The sequence below is a fragment of the Lissotriton helveticus genome, chromosome 4_1 (assembly GCF_964261635.1).
Source record: "Lissotriton helveticus chromosome 4_1, aLisHel1.1, whole genome shotgun sequence".
Lineage (NCBI taxonomy): Eukaryota > Metazoa > Chordata > Amphibia > Caudata > Salamandridae > Lissotriton > Lissotriton helveticus.
In genome coordinates this window covers 68,744,911-68,765,545 of record NC_136063.1, presented here as the reverse complement: position 1 = coordinate 68,765,545, position 20,635 = coordinate 68,744,911, and the positions used below count along the sequence as shown (strand labels likewise).

Sequence of the window (20,635 nt, the reverse complement as noted above, 5' to 3'; positions counted from 1 at the left end):
TGCCACACACATCAGGGCATGTTCTACCTTACACTTACAATGCACCCTGCCCTCAGGCCTACCATAGGGGTGACTAATATGAAGTTAAGGGAAGGTTCAGGGGCTGGCAAGTGTGTGCACTTGCCCAGCCAGGGTGACAGTACCAGACTGCACGCAGGTTCTGCAATGGCAGACCCTAGACACATTTTAAGGCTGCTTCTGTGGGTGGCGCAACCAGCGCTGCAGGCCCACTAGCAGTATTGGCATTCACAAGCCCTGGCACTCCTGGTGCACTTTACTAGGGACTAACAGTGAATCCAATGAACCAATCATGGACATCAATCATATGTACACTTTACAGTAGGGAGCACTTGTACTGCGGCACGGGTTGGCCGTGGCGCAGTGCCCTGAGTAGCAGACACCAGCAAAACATTTGAGGCACAACAGCAAAAAGTGGAAGGGAAACTCACGCCAAGGTGCCAGGTCTAACACGTGTCCCCTCCAGCTGAAATGTGGGGAGAACTACCCTTCCCCAGGGAGTTCCTCATCACTAAGGCGGAAAAATCTGGACAGACCATCAGCGTTGGCGTGATCTGTGCCAGGGCGGTGTTCCACCGTGAAGTCCATACCCTGTAGGGAGATGGACCACCTCAACAGTTTTGGGTTCTCACCCCTCATTTGCATCAACCATCTGAGGGGCCTGTGGTCCGTCTGAACCCGGAAGTGAGACCCAAACAAGTAGGGTCTTAGCTTCTTCAGCGCCCAGACCACAGCAAATGCTTCTCGCTCTATTGCACTCCACCTACTTTCCCGTGGAAGTAACCTCCTACTGATGAAGGCTACGGGTTGGTCCCAGCCCTCCTCAGTCATCTGTGAGAGAACAGCCCCTACACCATGCTCTGAAGCGTCTGTTTGCACTATGAATTCCTTGGAGAAATCAGGAGCCAGGAGCACGGGCGCCGTGCACATGGCAGTCTTCAGGGTGTCAAAAGCCTTCTGACAGGTGTCAGTCCAAATCACATTCCTGGGCTGCTTCTTAGAAGTCAGTTCTGTCAAGGGGGTCACAATAGTGCCATAGCCCTTGACAAACCTCCTGTAATACCCAGTGAGCCCCAGGAAGGCTCTCACTGCTGTCTGGGTCTTGGGGGGTTCCCAAGCCAGGATGGTCTCAATTTTGGGTTGCAAGGGTGCCACCTTGCCACTCCCCACTTGGTGTCCCAAGTACACCACGGAACCCTGCCCAATCTGGCACTTGCTTGCCTTGATTGTGAGGCCTGCCTTGCGCAGCGCCATCAACACTTCCCAGAGGTGCCGCAGGTGTTCTGGCCAGGTGCCACTGAACACTGCGATGTCATCCAGGTAGGCGGCACTGAACTCATCCAGCCCGACCAACACCTGGTTGACCAACCTCTGAAAGGTGGCAGGGGCATTCTTCATCCCAAATGGCATGACCCGGAACTGGAAATGCCCATCTGGTGTGGAGAATGCTGACCTCTCCTTTGCCCCATCGGTCAAGGCGATCTGCCAGTACCCAGACGTTAAATCAAACGTGCTGAGGAACCGGGCAGCCCCTAGCCGATCAATGAGCTCATCAGCTCTGGGGATAGGGTGCGCGTCAGTCTTGGTGACTGAATTGAGTCCTCTGTAGTCCACACAGAACCGGAGTTCAGGTGTGGCTCCCGGCGCAGCAGCCTTTGGGACCAAGACCACGGGGCTGGACCAAGGACTGCTGGAAGACTCAACCACCCTAAGAGCAAGCATCTTGGAGACCTCCTCCTTGATGCAGGCCCGTACCCTGTCAGTTACCCTGTAAGCCTTATGCTTCACAGGTAAGCTGTCCCCTGTGTCCACATCATGGACGCACCAATCTGTGACACTAGGAACCAGGGAGAACAGGTCTGGAAACTGCCCCAGCAACTGGCGGCAGTCTTCCTGTTGCTCAGGGGTCAGGGTGGGTGAGAGGTTAACTCCATCCACTGACCCATCTTTCTCACAGGCCACTAAGAGGTCAGGAAGAGGCTCAGACTCCTCTTCCATTCCATCATCAGTGGCCAACAGCATGCCCACTTCGGACCTTTTCAAGTGGGGCTTGAGGCGGTTGACATGTAAGACCCTTAAAGGATTCCTGGGCGTCTTCATGTCCACCAAGTATGTCACTGAGCTCTTGCGCTCCACAACCTCAAATGGGCCTGTCCACTTATCCTGAAGTGCACAGGGTTCCACTGGGGCCAAGACATACACCTCCTGTCCAGGCTGAAGCTCTACCAGAGTGGCATTCTGGTCGTACCACCGCTTCATCTCCTCCTGGCTTGCTTCCAGATTTGCCTCAGCAAGTTGTCTGAAGCGCCTGGTTTGGTTTCTGAAGGCCAGCATGTAGCTATATACATTCTGGGGAGGTTTCCTGGGAGATTGCTCCCAGCCTTCCTTTACCAAACTCAGTGGTCCTCTCACGGGGTGGCCATACAGCAGCTCAAAGGGGCTGAACCCTAGAGACTTCTGTGGCACCTCGCGGTATGCAAAGAGCAGGCATGGTAAGAGGACGTCCCACTTACGCCTCATTGGACCTTCCAGGCCCATGATCATGCCCTTCAGGGTTCGGTTGAATCTTTCAACCAACCCATTTCCTTGTGGATGGTAAGGTGTGGTGAACTTGTAGGTTACACCACACTCTTGCCAAAGGGACTTCATATACTTGGATATAAAGTTGGTCCCCCTGTCGCTCACCACCTCTAGAGGGAACCCCACTCTGGAGAAAATTCCCATTAGTGCACGCCCCACCACGGGGGCCGTCACTGTCCTCAGAGGGATGGCTTCAGGGTACCGGGTGGCATGATCCACCAAGACCAGGATGAACCTGTTGCCCATGGCTGTCTTGGGGTCCAGAGGCCCAACAATATCAATACCCACTCGTTGGAATGGCGTACTGACCACAGGGAAGGGTTGGAGGGGAGCCTTGTTCTTCCCCCCGCTCTTCCCACTTGCCTGGCAAGTTGGACAGGTCCTACAATGAGCATCTGAGCTCTTGTGCATTTGGGGCCAGTAGAAGTGGGTGACAAGCCTGTCATAGGTCTTGTCCATCCCCAAATGTCCTGCTAAAGGCACATCATGAGCCAGTCCCAGTAGGAAGGCTCTGAACTTCTGGGGTACCACCAGCACACGGGCTGACCCAGGTTCAGCAGCCTTAGGCTCTGAGTACAGGAGGTCATTCTCCCAGTACACATAATGTGTTTTGGCCTGAACACCCTTGGCCTGGTCTGCAGCCTGCTGCCGCATACCCACGAGAGAAGGGCATTCTTTCTGCTCCCTGCAGAATTCCTCCCTGGAGGGGCCTCCTTCTTGCTGCCAATGGGTCAGCTCAGGCAGGTCCCCCAGTTCGGCAATCTGTTCCCCAGTAGGCTCCAGGGCATCCCCCTCAAGGTCTGCTTCCTCCTGGACCGTGGGAACTTCAGGGGCCGGTTTCCCGCGCGCCCTGCGCCTTCTCCCTAAGGCCGGTTCCTGGGCCTCTCCGTCAGGCCCCAGGACCTCTTGATCACCCCTACTGGCTGCCATTGACCGGGTGGTCACGCACGCCCAGTCAGGTAGACCCACCATCTTCAGGTGAGTCGTTTTCTCCACCTTTTCCCAAGGGGAGTCCTCCAAGTCATTCCCTAGCAAACAGTCAACAGGCATGGCTTTCCTCACACAGACCTGCAGAGTACCAGAGACCCCCCCCCACTCGAAGGAAACTTGAGCCATCGGACACTGACTCTCTGAATTGTCAGCGTTGACAACCCTACAGTAGGCATGGGGTACAACCTGCTCCTGAGACACCAGGTGATGCCTCACTGCAGTCACACTGGCTCCTGTGTCTCGAAGAGCCTCAGCTTTCTTACCATTGATGGTAACCACCTGCCCATATTTTTTAGTGTTAGAGGGCAGGTAGCTTGTAGGGACCATCTCACTGTCTCCTAGTGAGACTAGGGTCATCTGAACAGGATCTCCACCCCCCGGGACCATCACTTCTTCTCCTAAGTGAACACTGGTCACTTGTCGGGGCGGAGCACCAGTGGGTGCTGGTTTTCCAAACAGGCGACACTTGGGGTCACTGGCTATGTGCCCCGGGTCACCACATTTGTAACAATTGAAGGGCCCCTTTGGAACAGGTCGACCTGTCGGGGCCCCATTCTGCTTAGGGGGTGGGGGAGGCTGAGAACCTTTCTGCTGGTCCCCTTGGGGATTACTTTGGGGGCCTTTTTGGAACCCTTTCTGTTTTCCCTTGTCCCCCCCACTCTTCTGCTGGGGACCCTGCCCACCCTTGGCGGAGTCTCCCACTGGACCCTTGTGGACCCTGGTGCTGAGCCAGCGGTCCGCCTCCTCAGCAAGTTTCCTCGGGTTGGACAACTTGCTATCAATCAGGTGCTGGCGTAACTCAGGAAAACATTGATCAGACAAGTGCTCCCATGCAATTAAATCAAAGAGACCTTGAAAATCATTCACTTTGTTACCCTTCACCCAACCATCCAGTGCTCTGCAAAAAAAAGTCACAAACTCCACATACGTATTCCCAGGCCGCTTATTACACCCCCTAAACTTCTGCCTATACATTTCAGGGGTAAGCCCATACCTGGTCATTAAAGCTTCTTTCATATGGGGATAGGATCTCTGGTCTTCAGTGGGCAAATCTAGCAGGGTGTCCCTTCCTTCGCTAAGGAACCTTCCCCATAACCCCGCTCCCCAATCCTTCTCAGGGACCCGGTGGGAAAGCATGGCTACCTCATATGCCCTAAACCACTGTCCTATGTCATCCCCCTTAAAGAACTCTTTAACTACATCTTTGGGGATGTGCACTCTTGACTCTACCTGCACCGGCGTTGTGCTGCCACCAGAGGGAGGATGATCCAAGGCTTTCTCTTTTAGACTCATCTCCCTCATTTTCATATCATACTCAAACTGGAGTTTTCTTTCTTCCAGAGCCATTTTTTTTCTTTCAAGCTCCATTTGGCCCTTCAAATTCAATTCTGCCATCTTGATCTCATGATCCCTGGTTGCCTGTCTGTCTGCCAGCTCCTCTGGCGACAGGCCTCTGCCAAAGCTAAGAACGCTGTCTGGTTTTTCCAGACCCACAGGATCCACAGGTGCATTCTGATCCTCAGGTGCCTTCCTAGATTCAATCCAGGCTCTCATGGCCTTGTAGAACTCAGGTTTGTTTCTGCATCCTGCGTGTGGAACCTTGAGTTTCCTGCAAAAATAACTCAACTGCTTCTTTGTGTAGTCATCCAGCTTTGATGCGTCCCATTCCAGCCCCTGCGCACTAGAGGCTATGGACTCTCCTCCATCAATGCTGTTTGTGCCAGGCATGTTTGCAACACTAGGGATCTTCTTCTTTAGCAAAATCAAAAAATCAAAAAGTCTGTGGCTAAGTTACTGGACTGTAATCACTATGCAATGGTCAGTAGCTAAGGTAAAACACTGCAAATGTAAATTCGCGAATCCCACCGCTGCCACCAATGTAGGAAGGGGGAGTCTCTGGTTGGCGCAGTGCAACACTGGCGACAAGCAGGGCCTCTCTCTTCCTCGTCAGGGCTGAGGGTTACCTTCAAGACAACCTCTGCTTACCCTCTAGGTAGTGTGGCTTAAGCAGTCTTAGGCTAATCTCTGGGGCATGTAGGGTTAAACATTTGCAATATTACACCACCACAACCAACCCACCACACAATGACACCAAACTGTATTTGTGAAAATATATCTCTTTATATAAATCTCAAGCAGGCTTGTAAATACAGTCTTGGTTACTCTTTAAAAGCAGGTTCCAGTTACTCTTTTATCAATGTCACAGTTCTTTCTCATTCAGGAAAGGGGTTCAGGCTCTTCAATGTACTTTCTCTGTCCGTGGGCCTCTCTGCGCCCCTGGGCTCCTCCGCGTAGGAAAAGCGGGCCCGGTCTGCCCACTCTCACGCTTCTGGCGGGAGCGGCGGCCGGGGAGTCAGCGTCCGCCTCTCTCTGCCAGCTGCACGGCTGTGTGCGGCTGGCTGGGGAGAGAGCGGGGGCTCAGGGAGCGCTCTCCACGCGGCTCCGAGGGCTGGGCGAGGCAGAGGGCGGTGCGAGCGAGGATGGCAAGGACTCGCACCGCGGGGCAGGAAACAGTACCTTTTCGTTGAAGCAGCTGGGCGTCTGTCAGCGCGGCGATCCGCGTCGCGGTGTCTTCCTTCCGACGGTAGAGCGAGCGGCGGCTCGGCTCTGGCTCGGGGGTTGGCGTTGCGGCGCGGGCCGGGTCAGGCTGATGAAAACGCCTCGGGGTTTCCTCACAGAAGGGGGGACACACGCAGAGGGCAGTGATCCTCAGCGCAAGCCTCTGTCAATCCAGGCGACGCTCAGGCACCCCACGCAGCAGCTGTTTCCCAGACAGCGGCGGCGCGTTTAGGGGCACAAGACACGAAGGGGGGCAAGCAGGCACCGGGCACGGCCTCCTCTTCACGATGCGAGCTGCAGCTCGGGGCCAGTCACGGTGTTAGGATCAGCTGGGCTGGTCGTCACGTTGCTTCTGGGCCAGGCAGGCGGCAGTCACTTTGTTTAGAGCGAGGGCAGCTCCCAGAGTGGTGCTAGAAAGCGCGATTGTCAGAGCGCGCTCTGCTTTTCCTGGAGAGGCTCGCAAAAGGAAATCAGCGTCTTGTAGTGGTTCCTCTGTCAGGGGGTAGCGCTCACTGTTCCTGGAGCGCTGGTCAGGGGGCAAGTTCAGCAGCAAGCCCTTGGAGATCTTTTAGCAGAGTTTGGCACAAAGTTCAAAATAAAGCAAAAGTCTCTTGTAGTCTTTTTCTCTTCCTCTCCTTTGGCAGCAAGGCACCAGACACAGGCCAGAGTCAGCACTCCTCCTTGTAGTCCTTCCAGGTCCTTCTCTTCGGGCAGAGTTTCTCTTGTAGCACAAACAGGATCTAATTTACAAGGAGCAGGGCTCCTACTTTTATACCCAGTTTCTTTTGTTCTAGCAAGCCAGGGGGGCCTCTGCATAACTGCTCCAGTCTCTGAGTACTTGTTGTGGGTACTTATGACTTCTGCATTCAGTGTGAGGGCAGGCACATCAGCCGCTCCCCAGGGGGGCGGAGCCGGCATTGAGAGGGCAGGAGTGGCCTGAGTACTTTGTTTACAAGCTTCGGTCCTTCCTGGGCCAGGTGCAGGCTGAGTCATCAGTCGCTCCCCAGGAGGGCGGAGCCAGCATTGTGGAGGCAGAGCACAGCCTGATGCATCATTCAGGGGAAACTCCCACCACCCACTAAGGTGTCATCTGGCTATTCACTACCTGTCAACTCCCAGCCCTGTCACTCACACACACCAGACAGTCAGATCCACATCCAAGCAGAGGCGGGCTGAAATGGTTAGGCAAGCAAATGCTAACTTTCTAAAAGTAGCATTTGCAAACACAGGATATTAAAATAAACTTTACTAAAAGAAGTATTTTATTATTCTGAGTTCAGGCATACTAAACATGAATTTCTACCATGTTCCCTGAGCCTGCGGGGATTATAGAGTGTAATAATTCCAGCAGCCCATCTGGCCTAGAAGGGAACAGGTAGCCTTACAATAGTGAAAAACGAATTTGGCAGTAATTCACTATTAGAACATGCCACACACATCAGGGCATGTTCTACCTTACACTTACAATGCACCCTGCCCTCAGGCCTACCATAGGGGTGACTAATATGAAGTTAAGGGAAGGTTCAGGGGCTGGCAAGTGTGTGCACTTGCCCAGCCAGGGTGACAGTACCAGACTGCACGCAGGTTCTGCAATGGCAGACCCTAGACACATTTTAAGGCTGCTTCTGTGGGTGGCGCAACCAGCGCTGCAGGCCCACTAGCAGTATTGGCATTCACAAGCCCTGGCACTCCTGGTGCACTTTACTAGGGACTAACAGTGAATCCAATGAACCAATCATGGACATCAATCATATGTACACTTTACAGTAGGGAGCACTTGTACTGCGGCACGGGTTGGCCGTGGCGCAGTGCCCTGAGTAGCAGACACCAGCAAAACATTTGAGGCACAACAGCAAAAAGTGGAAGGGAAACTCACGCCAAGGTGCCAGGTCTAACAGGGGGCTACAAATTAATCGCACATGCTGGGTTTACGACCTATCCCGGGGTGTTGGGATCTTGGTGAGGAAGGCACTTCTGTTCGATGTGCAAGCAACATGGTCGGATCAACGGGGCAGATATGTGGGAGTGTCTGGGAGGATCGGGGGTAAAGTGGTTACCTTCCTTTCTGTTTATGTTCCCCCGGCCCTACAATCCAATACTTTTAAGGATCTTGCTAATGTTTTCCTTTCACTCCCACTTGGCCTTCTGATTTTGGGTGGTGACTTCAATACTGTTTTGGATGGCAGCCTAGACCGTATCCCGCCGAGATCGCTCCCCCCGGCGCGTCAGTGGCTTTTTGAGTTCTTGGACTCTTTGGGTCTGGTCGATGTTTGGCGTCTTTTGAATCCTACACTTAGGAGTTATACTCATCTCTCGGCGGCACATGGCTCTATGTCGCGACTTGACTATATCCTACTTCCGGCTGCAATGGTTGATACTGTAAGGGAGGCGCGTCACCTGGGCAGGGGTATATCCGATCATTCCCCAGTTTGGGTTTGAGTCGAGCTGGGACAGCCCATGGTAGGTAGAATTGCTCCCATTAATGCCTGGCATCTTCGCGATCCTGCTATTTAGAAGGAATTATGTGGGGCTTCCGAGCGCTATTTCCAGCACAATTGTGGAACGGTAGAATCGACCCAGACTTTGTGGGAGGCTTATGAGGTGGTTTTGCGCGGAGAGGCGTTATCTCTCATTGCTGGTAAGAAAAAGCGACATTTGGCGGAAATCAATGCCGCTGAGGCGGAGATTATCCGCTTGGAAAAGCGAGCTGCGAGTTATGCAACTGCCGAGAATCGGCATCAACTGCGCCTCAAACAAGACGAGTATCACGGGTTGTCTAGATAGTCGGCTGTGACACAGCATAATGAGGTCCAGAGTGGAGTCTATGAACACGGTGATAGGGCTGGTAAGCTTATAGCGTGGCTGGAGCGAGGGGATTGCGCCTCCAGGTTGGTCCCTGAGCTTGATGGTGATGGTCCTGCGACTTTGACAGACCCTCAGTTGATCGCGGACTCCTTTGGTTCCTACTACAAAAATGTCTATTCTTCGTCGGATACACACGACGACTCTGAGCACGCTGAGATGATCCGTGATATAATTATGCCTAAATTGTCCGATGATGACCGGAAATATTTAGATTCCGCTATTACTGATGACGAAATTGGGGGAGCTATTAGGAGCATTAACTCAGGGAAAGCTACGGGCCCCAATGGTATACCAGTTGAGCTCTATAAATTGAATGCTCAGAAAATAGCGCCGCACTTGAGGGCCATGTTCGTTAAAAGCAGGGAGGTCGGCGTCCTTCCTTATGATCAGCGCATAGCTAATATTGTCGTGATTCACAAACCGGTTAAGCCCTGTGCCTCCCTCTCTTCCTATCGACCTATCTCCCTGCTTAATGCAGAGCCCAAGATATTGGCCAAATTGCTTGCGATTAGGTTGGTCAAGGTGATTTCTACCTTAGTGCACCCGGATCAGTCGGGCTTCATGCCGCGCCGTAACACCGCACTTAATCTTCGACGTTTGCATGGCGTTTTGGGTAGAGCCCGCGACATGTCGCAACCCGCCGTCTTGGTGTCTCTTGATGCTACCATGGCCTTTGACCGACTTGAATGGTCGTATCTCTTTGCTGTGTTGGAAAAGCTGGGCACCGGGCCCGAGTTTATTTGATGGGTGCGTTTGCTTTATGCTGCCCCTTTGGCCCGCGTGGTTGTGAATAATTGTCAATCTTGTGATTTTGAACTGGAGAGAGGAACGCGGCAGGGATGTCCACTGTCGCCCCTTCTGTTTGCGCTGGCACTAGAGCCCTGGCGGCCGGGATTAGATGGGACAGGATGGTACATGGTTTGCGGTGGTCCCCTGATTGGGAGGATAAGATTTCTCTCTATGCTGATGATGTCCTTCTCTACCTTTCCACACATAGATCCTCATTAGATGTCTTTCTTGATATTCTCAGAGTGTTTGGTGAGTTCTCAGGCTTTGCTATTAATTGGTCTAAGTCGGTGTTATTGGTGTTGTCTGGGGCCCCGCCGGTGGTCCCACAGAACTGCCCTCTCCAGATAGCTTCTAAGGGTTTCGTATATTTGGGAATCTACATTGCTTTGGACGCCAAGACGAGATATGCCGAGAATTTGCTATCGCCATTGGTTAGGTTGCGTGCAGATGTTGAGCGTTGGAGGGCGTTGCCTTTGTCGCTTCTGGGCAGATCGGTTCTCTTTAAAATGTTAGCTCTTCCGCGATTTTTATATGTTCTTCAAAATGCATTGGACCCGGTGCCTGCCAAGTATTTTAAGGAGGTTGAGGCGCTCCAGAGACTCCTCCTCTGGGGTGGTAGACCCCGTATTGCCTACACCAAACTCACATTGGCCTGGTATGATGGCGGTATTGGTCTTCCTGACTTGAGAAAATATTATTGGGCCTCCCAGTTAGCAGCTATCAATCAGATAGTCTGCGGCCTGCCGGGAGACCTTGGATATGCTATGGATCGTTGTCAGTCCCCCGGGTGAGATTTCCTTCGGGCTCTGCATAATCGGCCGGGGCGATTTTCTCTCGCGGGTCCCACCTCACATGCAATAAGGGTTTGGCATGCGGCTAATAGGAATCTGGGATGGGAAGAGAGATTGACCCTCGCCACCCCTCTCTTTGGCTCCGCCAAACTGGGTAACTTGTGGACCACCAAGGGCTTTGACAAGTGGGAGTTGATTGGGCTAAGTCAGATAAAAGATGTCTGGGGAAGGAGGGGTTGCTGACTTTTGAGGCACTTCAACAGAGTCACCACCTTCACGCCAATGAGCGTTACCGTTATTTACAGGTCAGACATGCCCTTTTATCCCATGTTTTGCCGGGAGACCCCCTCCCCGAGGCTTCCCCCCTTGAGGATCGTGTGTTGGATGGGCACACACCTGAAAAAAACATTTCCCTGATTTACCGTAAGCTGATCAATCACTTGGATGACCCACTGAGGTCTCTCAGGGAGGCTTGGATTGCAGATGGTTTAGAGCTGGATAATGAAGACTGGGTTGAGGCGGTATCCTCCCCCAAGGTGGTGGCGGTACAGATGAGGTTGCGCTTGGTACAATTGAAGATTTTGCATAGGTCCTATGTTACTGGTCCTGGGCTGGTGAAGATGGGATGGAGTACGAATAGTGAATGCAAGAGGGGCTGCGGGGAGATTGCAACGTTCCTACATATATTGTGGCACTGCAATAGAGTTCAGGCCTATTGGCACGACATACATGAGAGCCTGCGAGATGTTCTGGGATGTGACGTGCGCTTGGAGGCGCGTAGGTGTCTCTTAATTGTTTGGGAACCCACGGATCTCAATCAATATTTAAAGCAATGGGTTACACTGGCCTGTATGATTGCCAAGCGCAATATAGCACAATTGTGGGGCGCCACTCAATCACCACAACGAGCCAAGTGGGCCTAGGACCTCGACTGGTGTATGTTCAGGGAGTCTGCGGTGTATGTTGCGAGGGGCTGCCCAGAGAAATGGACGAAGATATGGGGGCTGTGGAATGTATATCGGGGAGATATTTGCGTTCCCCCAGCCAGGCGAACCGATTTGGACACTATGGATTCCCCTTGATTCCAAGCTTTTACTATACTGTCTTCTATCCTGCTTGCGAGACGTCCTCTGCTCCTAGCACATTTGTATTAATGTCATAATATTCCCAATGCATTGTTGATGTTTGTATTTTGTTGTTTTATGATTAAATAAAAAGACATATGAAAAAAAAGGACTTGCAACCCACCTTCACATTTTATTGGCCCATATGCTTGCCAGTTTACTTTCCTCCTTTTCTATATGTTGTTCCCATCCTCCCTTTGGTGTCTTTCTTATCAATTTCCTATGGCCTAACTACTCATTCCCATCCGCATTTGTGGTTTAAAATTCTTTTTTTTTTGCTTAACGCTGCATACTATTTACATTTTGTTATCTTTCCCTCTAAACTATATTTTATTACTAAACAGGCAGTCACCATTGTAGCTACCTTAAAGTTAAGAAGGGCTGGATATAAATGGTGCAGCAGGTGCAGTCACACAAGGGACAAAAGCTTTAGGGACCCCAATAAGCACAGATTATTGCAAAATGTTACTACTAAACTGACAGTTACAAGTGCAGTTAACTAGCAGGCACTAGGGTCCTGATTACAATGGTGCAGAAGGTGCAGTGACACCGGGAGAAAACGCTTGAGACACACCACTAAACACTTAATATAGCTATATTTGACTACTAAACAGACATTCACAAGTTCAGGTACCTTGCAGGCAGTAGGGTCATGATTGAAATGGTGCAGCAGGTGCAGTGACACCAGGACCAAAAGTTGTCATAACTCCTCTAAACACCCACTTGAGTCGGATTTTGTTACAGCTCCCGATGCAGGATCGTGAGGTGCCCAGGGATCTGTGGGTCCTGAGACAATGTTGGTATAGGGCCCTGAGACGCAATAAAGAGAGCCCGGCATATGCACCTGAGATCCCGGTGTGGTTCTGTGTGGAGCTCCCCCATGGAGGAGACTGGCAGCAGCTTCATGACTGGGAGGAGGCGGGGGTCTCCTCGATTGGAGACCTGTATGAAGATGGTGCACTCTTGCCCTTTCAAGACCTCATGCAGAGGCACGACCTTCCAGCTCAGGACTTTCTTTTACACGCGGGCGTAACGGCTGCTGTGCGCAAGCACTGGAAAACAGGGTTGGCGGAGCCACGGGTCTTCCTCCCTTGCCAATATGCGGTCACCTCTGCAGGTAGGATCAAGGCGGTGACGTGCTTATATCGGAGGTTGACGCAGGGCTTGAGGGCACCCCTGGAGGGACTGCGCATTAAGTGGGAAACTGATCTGGGAACACCTATAGAGGAGAAGCCTTGGGAATTGTTAATGGAACGGGCCTGGAAGTGCTCCCGAAACGCGAGGTTTCAACTTTATCCAATTTTACGTGTTTCATCGGGCGTATCTTACACCGCACAAAATTAATGAGTTCTTTTGCTCACACGCTGCCTGCCCACGGTGCAGACTGGAGGATGCAGTATTCATGCACATGTTCTGGGACTGTCCGCTGCTTCGGGGATTCTGGGGAGAGGTAATGGCCAAACTGACAGAGGTGACCGAGAGGGACCTGCAGAATACCCCTGGGGTGTGCCTGCTGCACTGGTTTCCCCATACTTCCCGCAACAAAATTACCAGTAAGTTCCTAGACCTGGGATTAGTACTAGCCAAACGTGAAATCACTAGCCACTGGAAGGCGGTCACGGCCCCTAGCGTTGCGCGCTGGCTACGTGACTTCACCAAGTGGGCGGACTGCGAGGGGACACTCCGCCTCCAATTGGCTAGGAGGACTGATAATGACAAAATCTGGGAATCGGCGAGAGCTTGGGTGGCGATGGTGGATCTGCTCAAGAACCCGGTTGAGGATGGTGACTGACCTCGTCGGATATAAGTGCCCTCTTTGTCACATGAGACCACAGCACCGAATAGGGAGTTGAGAGGCGGGGAGGAGTGATCGGGTAGGCGGGAGCATCCCCCCAGCAGAGAAGTGGGCTACTGACATTGGACTCGGATGGAGGGTGCAGAACACATTATGAGCAATACACGCGCGGTTAGGGTAAGCGACAGGTCTGAGGGGAGGAGAGGGGTGGGGCTCGGGGGTAGGGGATGGGGAGGGGGCGTTTGAGGGGGGGATTTGGTTCGTTGTTAACCATACTGGCCCACCGGGACTGCCGGGGCCTGAATAGGCTAAGAGAGACACACCTTAGGCCTGTAGAATTGTGTCACAAGACCTATGGGATGTACCTTCTACTACTAGAAAGGCCTTACTTGGTATGCGGAACATTCAGTTCGACTAACGCAGACTTAGCTGAGGGCGGCAATCATTCAGTGGGGATGTCATCATTGCTCAGATGGTGTAGGATCGAGGGAGTGAAATTGCATGCTTTGATGAACTGTATGACCTAGTTTTGAAAATTCAATAAAATGTGTTTTTTAAAAATAACTCCTCTAAACAACAATTATTGCTATATTTTACTACTAAACGGTCAGTCACAAGTGCAGTTATCTTGCAGGCACTATGGTCATGATTTGAATGGTGCAGCAGGTGCAGTGGCGCCAGGCCCAAAAGTTGTCTGAACTACTCTAAACACCAATTACGTGATTTGAATGGTGCAGCAGGTGCAGTGGCGCCAGACCCAAAAGTTGTCTGAACTATTATAAACACCGATTACGTGATTTAAATGCTGCAGCAGGTACAGTTACACTGGGGCCCAAAGCTGTAGGAGCCCCTCTAAACATCAAATATTACTATATTTTACTACTTAAAAGGCAGTCACAAGTGCAGTTATCTTGCAGGCGATTGGGTCATGTTTTGAATGGTGCAGCAGATGCAGTGGCACCCGGCCCACAAGTTTTCAGAACGTCTCTAAACACTTAATATTGCTATATTTTACAAATAAACAAGCGGTAACAATTGCAGTTTCCTTGCAGTTAAAAGAGGCATGATTTGAATGGTGCAGCAGGTGCAGTGGCACCAGGGACAAAAGTTCAACAGATCCCACTAAACCCAGATTACTGCTAATTGTTACTACTAAACAGACAGTCACAAGTCCAGTTATGTAGCAGGCACCTTGGTCATGATCATAATGGTGCAGCAGGTGCAGTAACACGGGGACCAAAGGCTCGAGGAACACCACTAAGCACTTAATATTGCTATATTTTACAAATAAACAAGCGGTCACAATTGCAGTTTCCTTGCAGTTAAAAGAGGCATGATTTGAATGGTGCAGCAGGTGCAGTGGCACCAGGGACAAAAGTTCAACGGATCCCACTAAACCCAGATTACTGCTAATTGTTACTACTAAACAGACAGTCACAATTCCAGTTATCTAGCAGGCACCTTGGTCATGATCATAATGGTGCAGCAGGTGCAGTAACACGGGGACCAAAGGCTCGAGAAACACCACTAAACACTTAATATTGCTATATTTTACGAATAAACAAGCGGTCACAATTGCAGTTTCCTTGCAGTTAAAAGAGGCATGATTTGAATGGTGCAGCAGGTGCAGTGGCACCAGGGACAAAAGTTCAACGGATCCCACTAAACCCAGATTACTGCTAATTGTTACTACTAAACAGACAGTCACAATTCCAGTTATCTAGCAGGCACCTTGGTCATGATCATAATGGTGCAGCAGGTGCAGTAACACGGGGACCAAAGGCTCGAGGAACACCACTAAGCACTTAATATTGCTATATTTTACAAATAAACAAGCGGTCACAATTGCAGTTTCCTTGCAGTTAAAAGAGGCATGATTTGAATGGTGCAGCAGGTGCAGTGGTACCAGGGACAAAAATTCAACGGATCCCACTAAACCCAGATTACTGCTAATTGTTACTACTAAACAGACAGTCACAAGTCCAGTAATCTAGCAGGCACCTTGGTCATGATCATAATGGTGCAGCAGGTGCAGTAACACGGGGACCAAAGGCTTGAGAAACACCACTAAGCACTTAATATTGCTATATTTTACGAATAAACAAGCGGTCACAATTGCAGTTTCCTTGCAGTTAAAAGAGGCATGATTTGAATGGTGCAGCAGGTGCAGTGGCACCAGGGACAAAAGTTCAACGGATCCCACTAAACCCAGATTACTGCTAATTGTTACTACTAAACAGACAGTCACAATTCCAGTTATCTAGCAGGCACCTTGGTCATGATCATAATGGTGCAGCAGGTGCAGTAACACGGGGACCAAAGGCTCGAGGAACACCACTAAGCACTTAATATTGCTATATTTTACAAATAAACAAGCGGTCACAATTGCAGTTTCCTTGCAGTTAAAAGAGGCATGATTTGAATGGTGCAGCAGGTGCAGTGGTACCAGGGACAAAAGTTCAACGGATCCCACTAAACCCAGATTACTGCTAATTGTTACTACTAAACAGACAGTCACAAGTCCAGTTATATAGCAGGCACCTTGGTCATGATCATAATGGTGCAGCAGGTGCAGTAACACGGGGACCAAAGGCTCGAGGAACACCACTAAACACTTAATATTGCTATATTTTACGAATAAACAAGCGGTCACAATTGCAGTTTCCTTGCAGTTAAAAGAGGCATGATTTGAATGGTGCAGCAGGTGCAGTGGCACCAGGGACAAAAGTTCTACGGATTCCACTAAACCCAGATTACTGCTAATTGTTACTACTAAACAGACAGTCACAATTCCAGTTATCTAGCAGGCACCTTGGTCATTATCATAATGGTGCAGCAGGTGCAGTAACACGGGGACCAAAGGCTCGAGAAACACCACTAAGCACTTAATATTGCTATATTTTACAAATAAACAAGCGGTCACAATTGCAGTTTCCTTGCAGTTAAAAGAGGCATGATTTGAATGGTGCAGCAGGTGCAGTGGCACCAGGGACAAAAGTTCTACGGATCCCACTAAACCCAGATTACTGCTAATTGTTACTACTAAACAGACAGTCACAAGTCCAGTTATATAGCAGGCACCTTGGTCATGATCATAATGGTGCAGCAGGTGCAGTAACACGGGGACCAAAGGCTCGAGGAACACCACTAATCACTTAATATCGCTATTTTTTACTACTAAACAGGCATTCACAAATGCAGTTACCTTGCAGGCAACATTGGAGCCCTGTGAGAGGCCAGTTGGCCTAGGGCCAGTTCAGTGTGTGGTGCCCCCGCTTAGGGCACACTGGGTTTATGATGGTAAATACACACTGTATTTGTACGGTGATGCCGATTGCGTAATGTGATTTAGGCCTAATGTGATTCTTGCGCAAGGTGATTGGTGCATACTGTGATTTATGTAGGTGCGTAGGACATGTGAGTTATGTGCTGTATTTATTCTCCGGGATTTATGCCTCTTAATGTGTTTATGCCTAATGTGATAATGCTGAGGTCATTATTCCGCCAGTAATTACTAGTTGTGCTCTACAATTATTATTTTATGCTACAGTTAGTATATGTTCTACATTTGCTAATTTCCCTCACTGATTGTTCTGATTGTGGCCCAATTGGCCCTGTCATGTGTATATAATCTCCTGTAGATACTGCCCAGTGCCAGTTGGCACAGTGTAAATTGTGTGATTATGATCTAATGTGTTTATGGTAATACAAAGGCTATTTTTATATATAACCTTTTGTGGAGTTCCTTTTGTGGTGTGCCTAGTGTGTTGCTGCTGTGTGTGTGTGTTGCGCAGATGCTTTACACATTGCCTCAGGGATAAGCCTGACTGCTCGTGCCAAGCTACTAATGGGGTGAGCAGGGGTTATCTTTGGCGTGTAACTCCCTTGCCCTGACTAGAGTGGTGGTCTGTGCCTGGCTTTGGCGCAAGCCTTAGCCAACCAGAGATCCCATTTCTAACAGTTCATTATTGTTTCAGAATTTATGCTCATGCTTAAGTATTTTCGTAATAATAAAAGAAAAATGTGCAAAGCAAAATAAATAAAAACTTTGTAAGAGAAATCTGCAATAAAAAAAACTTGCACTTCTCAATAAAACAATAGTCTCACTTTCAGTGTGTTTCTTTCACTTATATTGCACACCTGCTCAAATGCTTATTTAAACATTTTAATTTTCATTTGTTTATCTTACCAATGGGCAATAACCAAACAGCACCTTTTATATCTAGTTTTCGTAATCTTGTTGTTTTGATTTGCAAAAACAGTGCTTTTGCTGTTCTTGTATGATTTTTCATCCACCCTTTACCTATTATTCCCATAGCTGCACCATTTTCAAGTCTACTTATCAGGTATATGTTTTTTTTATGTTTGTCCTCTACCATTTACCCAATCTCCCCACTTTATAATACCACTAGTAACAACACAATATATTGGGCCCGATTCACAGAAATAACTTAAGACAAAATCCTAAACTTACTACCATTTCGGTATTCACAGAAGTTAGGAGTCCTAACTTTAGGACTCCTAAATGCCTTCTCTGAATACCGAAAGTCTTAAAGTTAGGATTTTTCTCAGTTTAGGAGTAGTGAATACCGAAATGAGTAAGTGCCTTCTGCGAATACCAAAATGGTAGTAGGTTTAGGATTTTGTCTTAAGTTAGTTTTGTGAATCAAGCCCATTGTCTTTTTGTACATAAACAAGTCATAACACTTTAACAGACTTTCTGTAACTTACATTGTACAACATTGTACAACTACTCAGCAAACTACAACTTACAAAAAAAGCTTATTAATCACATAGGCGAAACCTAATGCATTTACTAATGCTTGTTTAAAGCTGTGCTGGAAAGTCATGATGTCATACTGCCCTCTCGGCGAACATTCTAGAAGGTTCTTCATGCTTCCAGGGTCTGCTTGCCTTCTGTTTTTTCTCAGTACTAGAATGACATTGGGTAGGTCCTGCACTTACCTTGGATCCAGCTGGAGCCGTGATGTAGAAGCCGCAGTCCATGTTGGAATCGTAATTGTTGGGGAAGTTAGGGGATGAGACGGTGCCGTCAGAGCTGGTGAATGTGCCACCACATTTTACTGTCAAACAGAAGAAAGACTCATCTTAGTGCTTTGCACATAGAGTACTGGTGATAAATGTACAAAGTCCGCATGCACAAACACATCTCAGCTTCGGCCCTTCCACAACTGTGTGCCAAACCAGAGCCAGGAGTAGGGTCCTACCTGATGCCGCCTGCACGCAGGGAGCATCCTTTTCAACAAAACCCTAACAACGCGGTACCATTACAATGCAGGTTTTAGAACGAAAGTCGTTACAACGACTTTCGCTGGAGGGCGCTCTAGGATAGGGAATACTTTAATTTACTATCCAACACTTTTCCTATTATCCACGGGGACTGGAGTTGGAATAGTAAATTCAACTATTCACTATCTAGCGCCCCCCAACGCAAGTCGTTGTAACGACTTGCGTTGAAAAACCTGCATTGTAACGGTACGCGTGGTAATACCACTCGTTGTACCGTCATACATCCCCTGCACGCTGTTTGTGCCTCAGTGGTACATGGCAAGAAACTGGAGACATGGTATGGGGTTCTAGTCAGAAAGTACAAATATGTGTTAGGATGGTAAATAACAGAGCTCATGTCACGGCCAATAGAGGACCCCCACTTTCAGAGATTCGTGTCACTACTGTCCCATGTCACTAATCATATGTGTTCCCATATATTTTGTGCACACTGTGATCTTTGACAACCCCCGATCATCGGTGGCCAAGACTCCACCGGCAGAGAAATCAGAAACAAAAAAATGTTAATCCATGACCACCCCTTGCTCCTTTCCCTAGACTCAACAGAATTTTGTTGGTGTACTGGCCCCACGATACCTTGTATTCCATGGTAAAACCTCTATTGACTCTGAGAAACAAGCACTTCCTGCAGTGAGCCTTATGCCAACACACCCAGATATCCTGGGAGCACAGCTCACTGGATCCCAACAAGAGGTCTTAGCGAGCTTCCTTCCCCATTGCTGTAGAAGGCCTTTGCTTCCTTCCTCCCCAATCTGAGAGTGACACCAAGGACCGTACCATTGCTGTAGGAGGCTTCTGCATTCCTGCTCCCTAAATGAGAGTGGCCTGCCACCAAGAACATACCATTGCCATAGCGGTGCTTTGCAACCTCCTTCCCATGATTGAGAGCGGCCTGACACCAAGGACCATACCATTGCTGTAGGAGGCTTCTGCATTCCTGCTCCCTGAATGAGAGTGGCCTGTCACCAAGGACATACCATTGCCATAGCGGTGCTTTGCAACCTCCTTCCCATGACTGAGAGCGCCCTGACACCACGGACCATACCATTGCTGCAGGAGGCTTCTACAGTCCTGCTCCCTGACTGAGAGCGGCCTGACACCATGGACCGTACTATTGCTGTAGGAGGCCTCTGTGTCCTCCGTCCCCTGTCTGAGAGCACCCTGACACCAAGGACCGTACCATTGCTGTAGGAGGCTTCTGCATTCCTGCTCACTGAATGAGAGCGGCCTGACACCAAGACCATACCATTGCTGTAGGAGGCTTCTACATTCCTGCTCCCTGAATAAGAGCGGCCTGACACCAAGGACCGTACCACTGCTGTAGGAGGCCTTGAACCCACTGGCGGTGATGGACCCGTCCGTCACAAACTCCAGCAGCATCTCATTTCCAGACGAGATGAATGGCTGGAGCTGTCCGGTCCCGCAAGCTTTGCTGATTAAGACTGGGGCTGCCTTACTGTCGCCATCGTAAATTGTGAGGTAGTCGGAGTCGCAGTTTGAGGAGGATTGGAGATCGAAGGCATCAAACTGTAGAAGAATCTGAGAAGAAAGAGCAGTAAATCAGACATACAACCTCCAGGGTATCTAGAACTTTCTATCCATCATTTGTTGAAAAAGGACAGATTTTCAGTTTTGGAAAGTTATCCGCAGACTAGACTCAGCTGGTGATTTTGCATTGACTTGTTCTATTTCTAGCCTCCTTCACCACCATCCCTAAACTTCATTTGTGTGTTCAAAGAGACATGACACCCTTATGCTGTCCCTGCACCTCCTGTCTTCTCTCATGGTGCCTCTACTTGGAACCAAACCTGTTC

The 20,635-nt window shown here is 49.7% G+C and overlaps 1 protein-coding gene across 1 annotated transcript in view; it reads right to left on the bottom strand.

Moving 5' to 3' along the window:
* The window catches only part of LOC144826957 (embryonic protein UVS.2-like), a 232,569-nt gene that overhangs the window by 139,943 nt on the left and 71,991 nt on the right, over positions 1 to 20,635 (bottom strand). Inside the window, exons 10-11 of the mRNA XM_078685418.1 lie at positions 20,135 to 20,360; positions 18,477 to 18,595 (exon numbers count right to left, since the gene is read on the bottom strand). Of these exons, the coding sequence (XP_078541544.1) occupies positions 18,477 to 18,595; positions 20,135 to 20,360 (345 nt within the window). The remainder of the gene's footprint in view (positions 1 to 18,476; positions 18,596 to 20,134; positions 20,361 to 20,635) is intronic.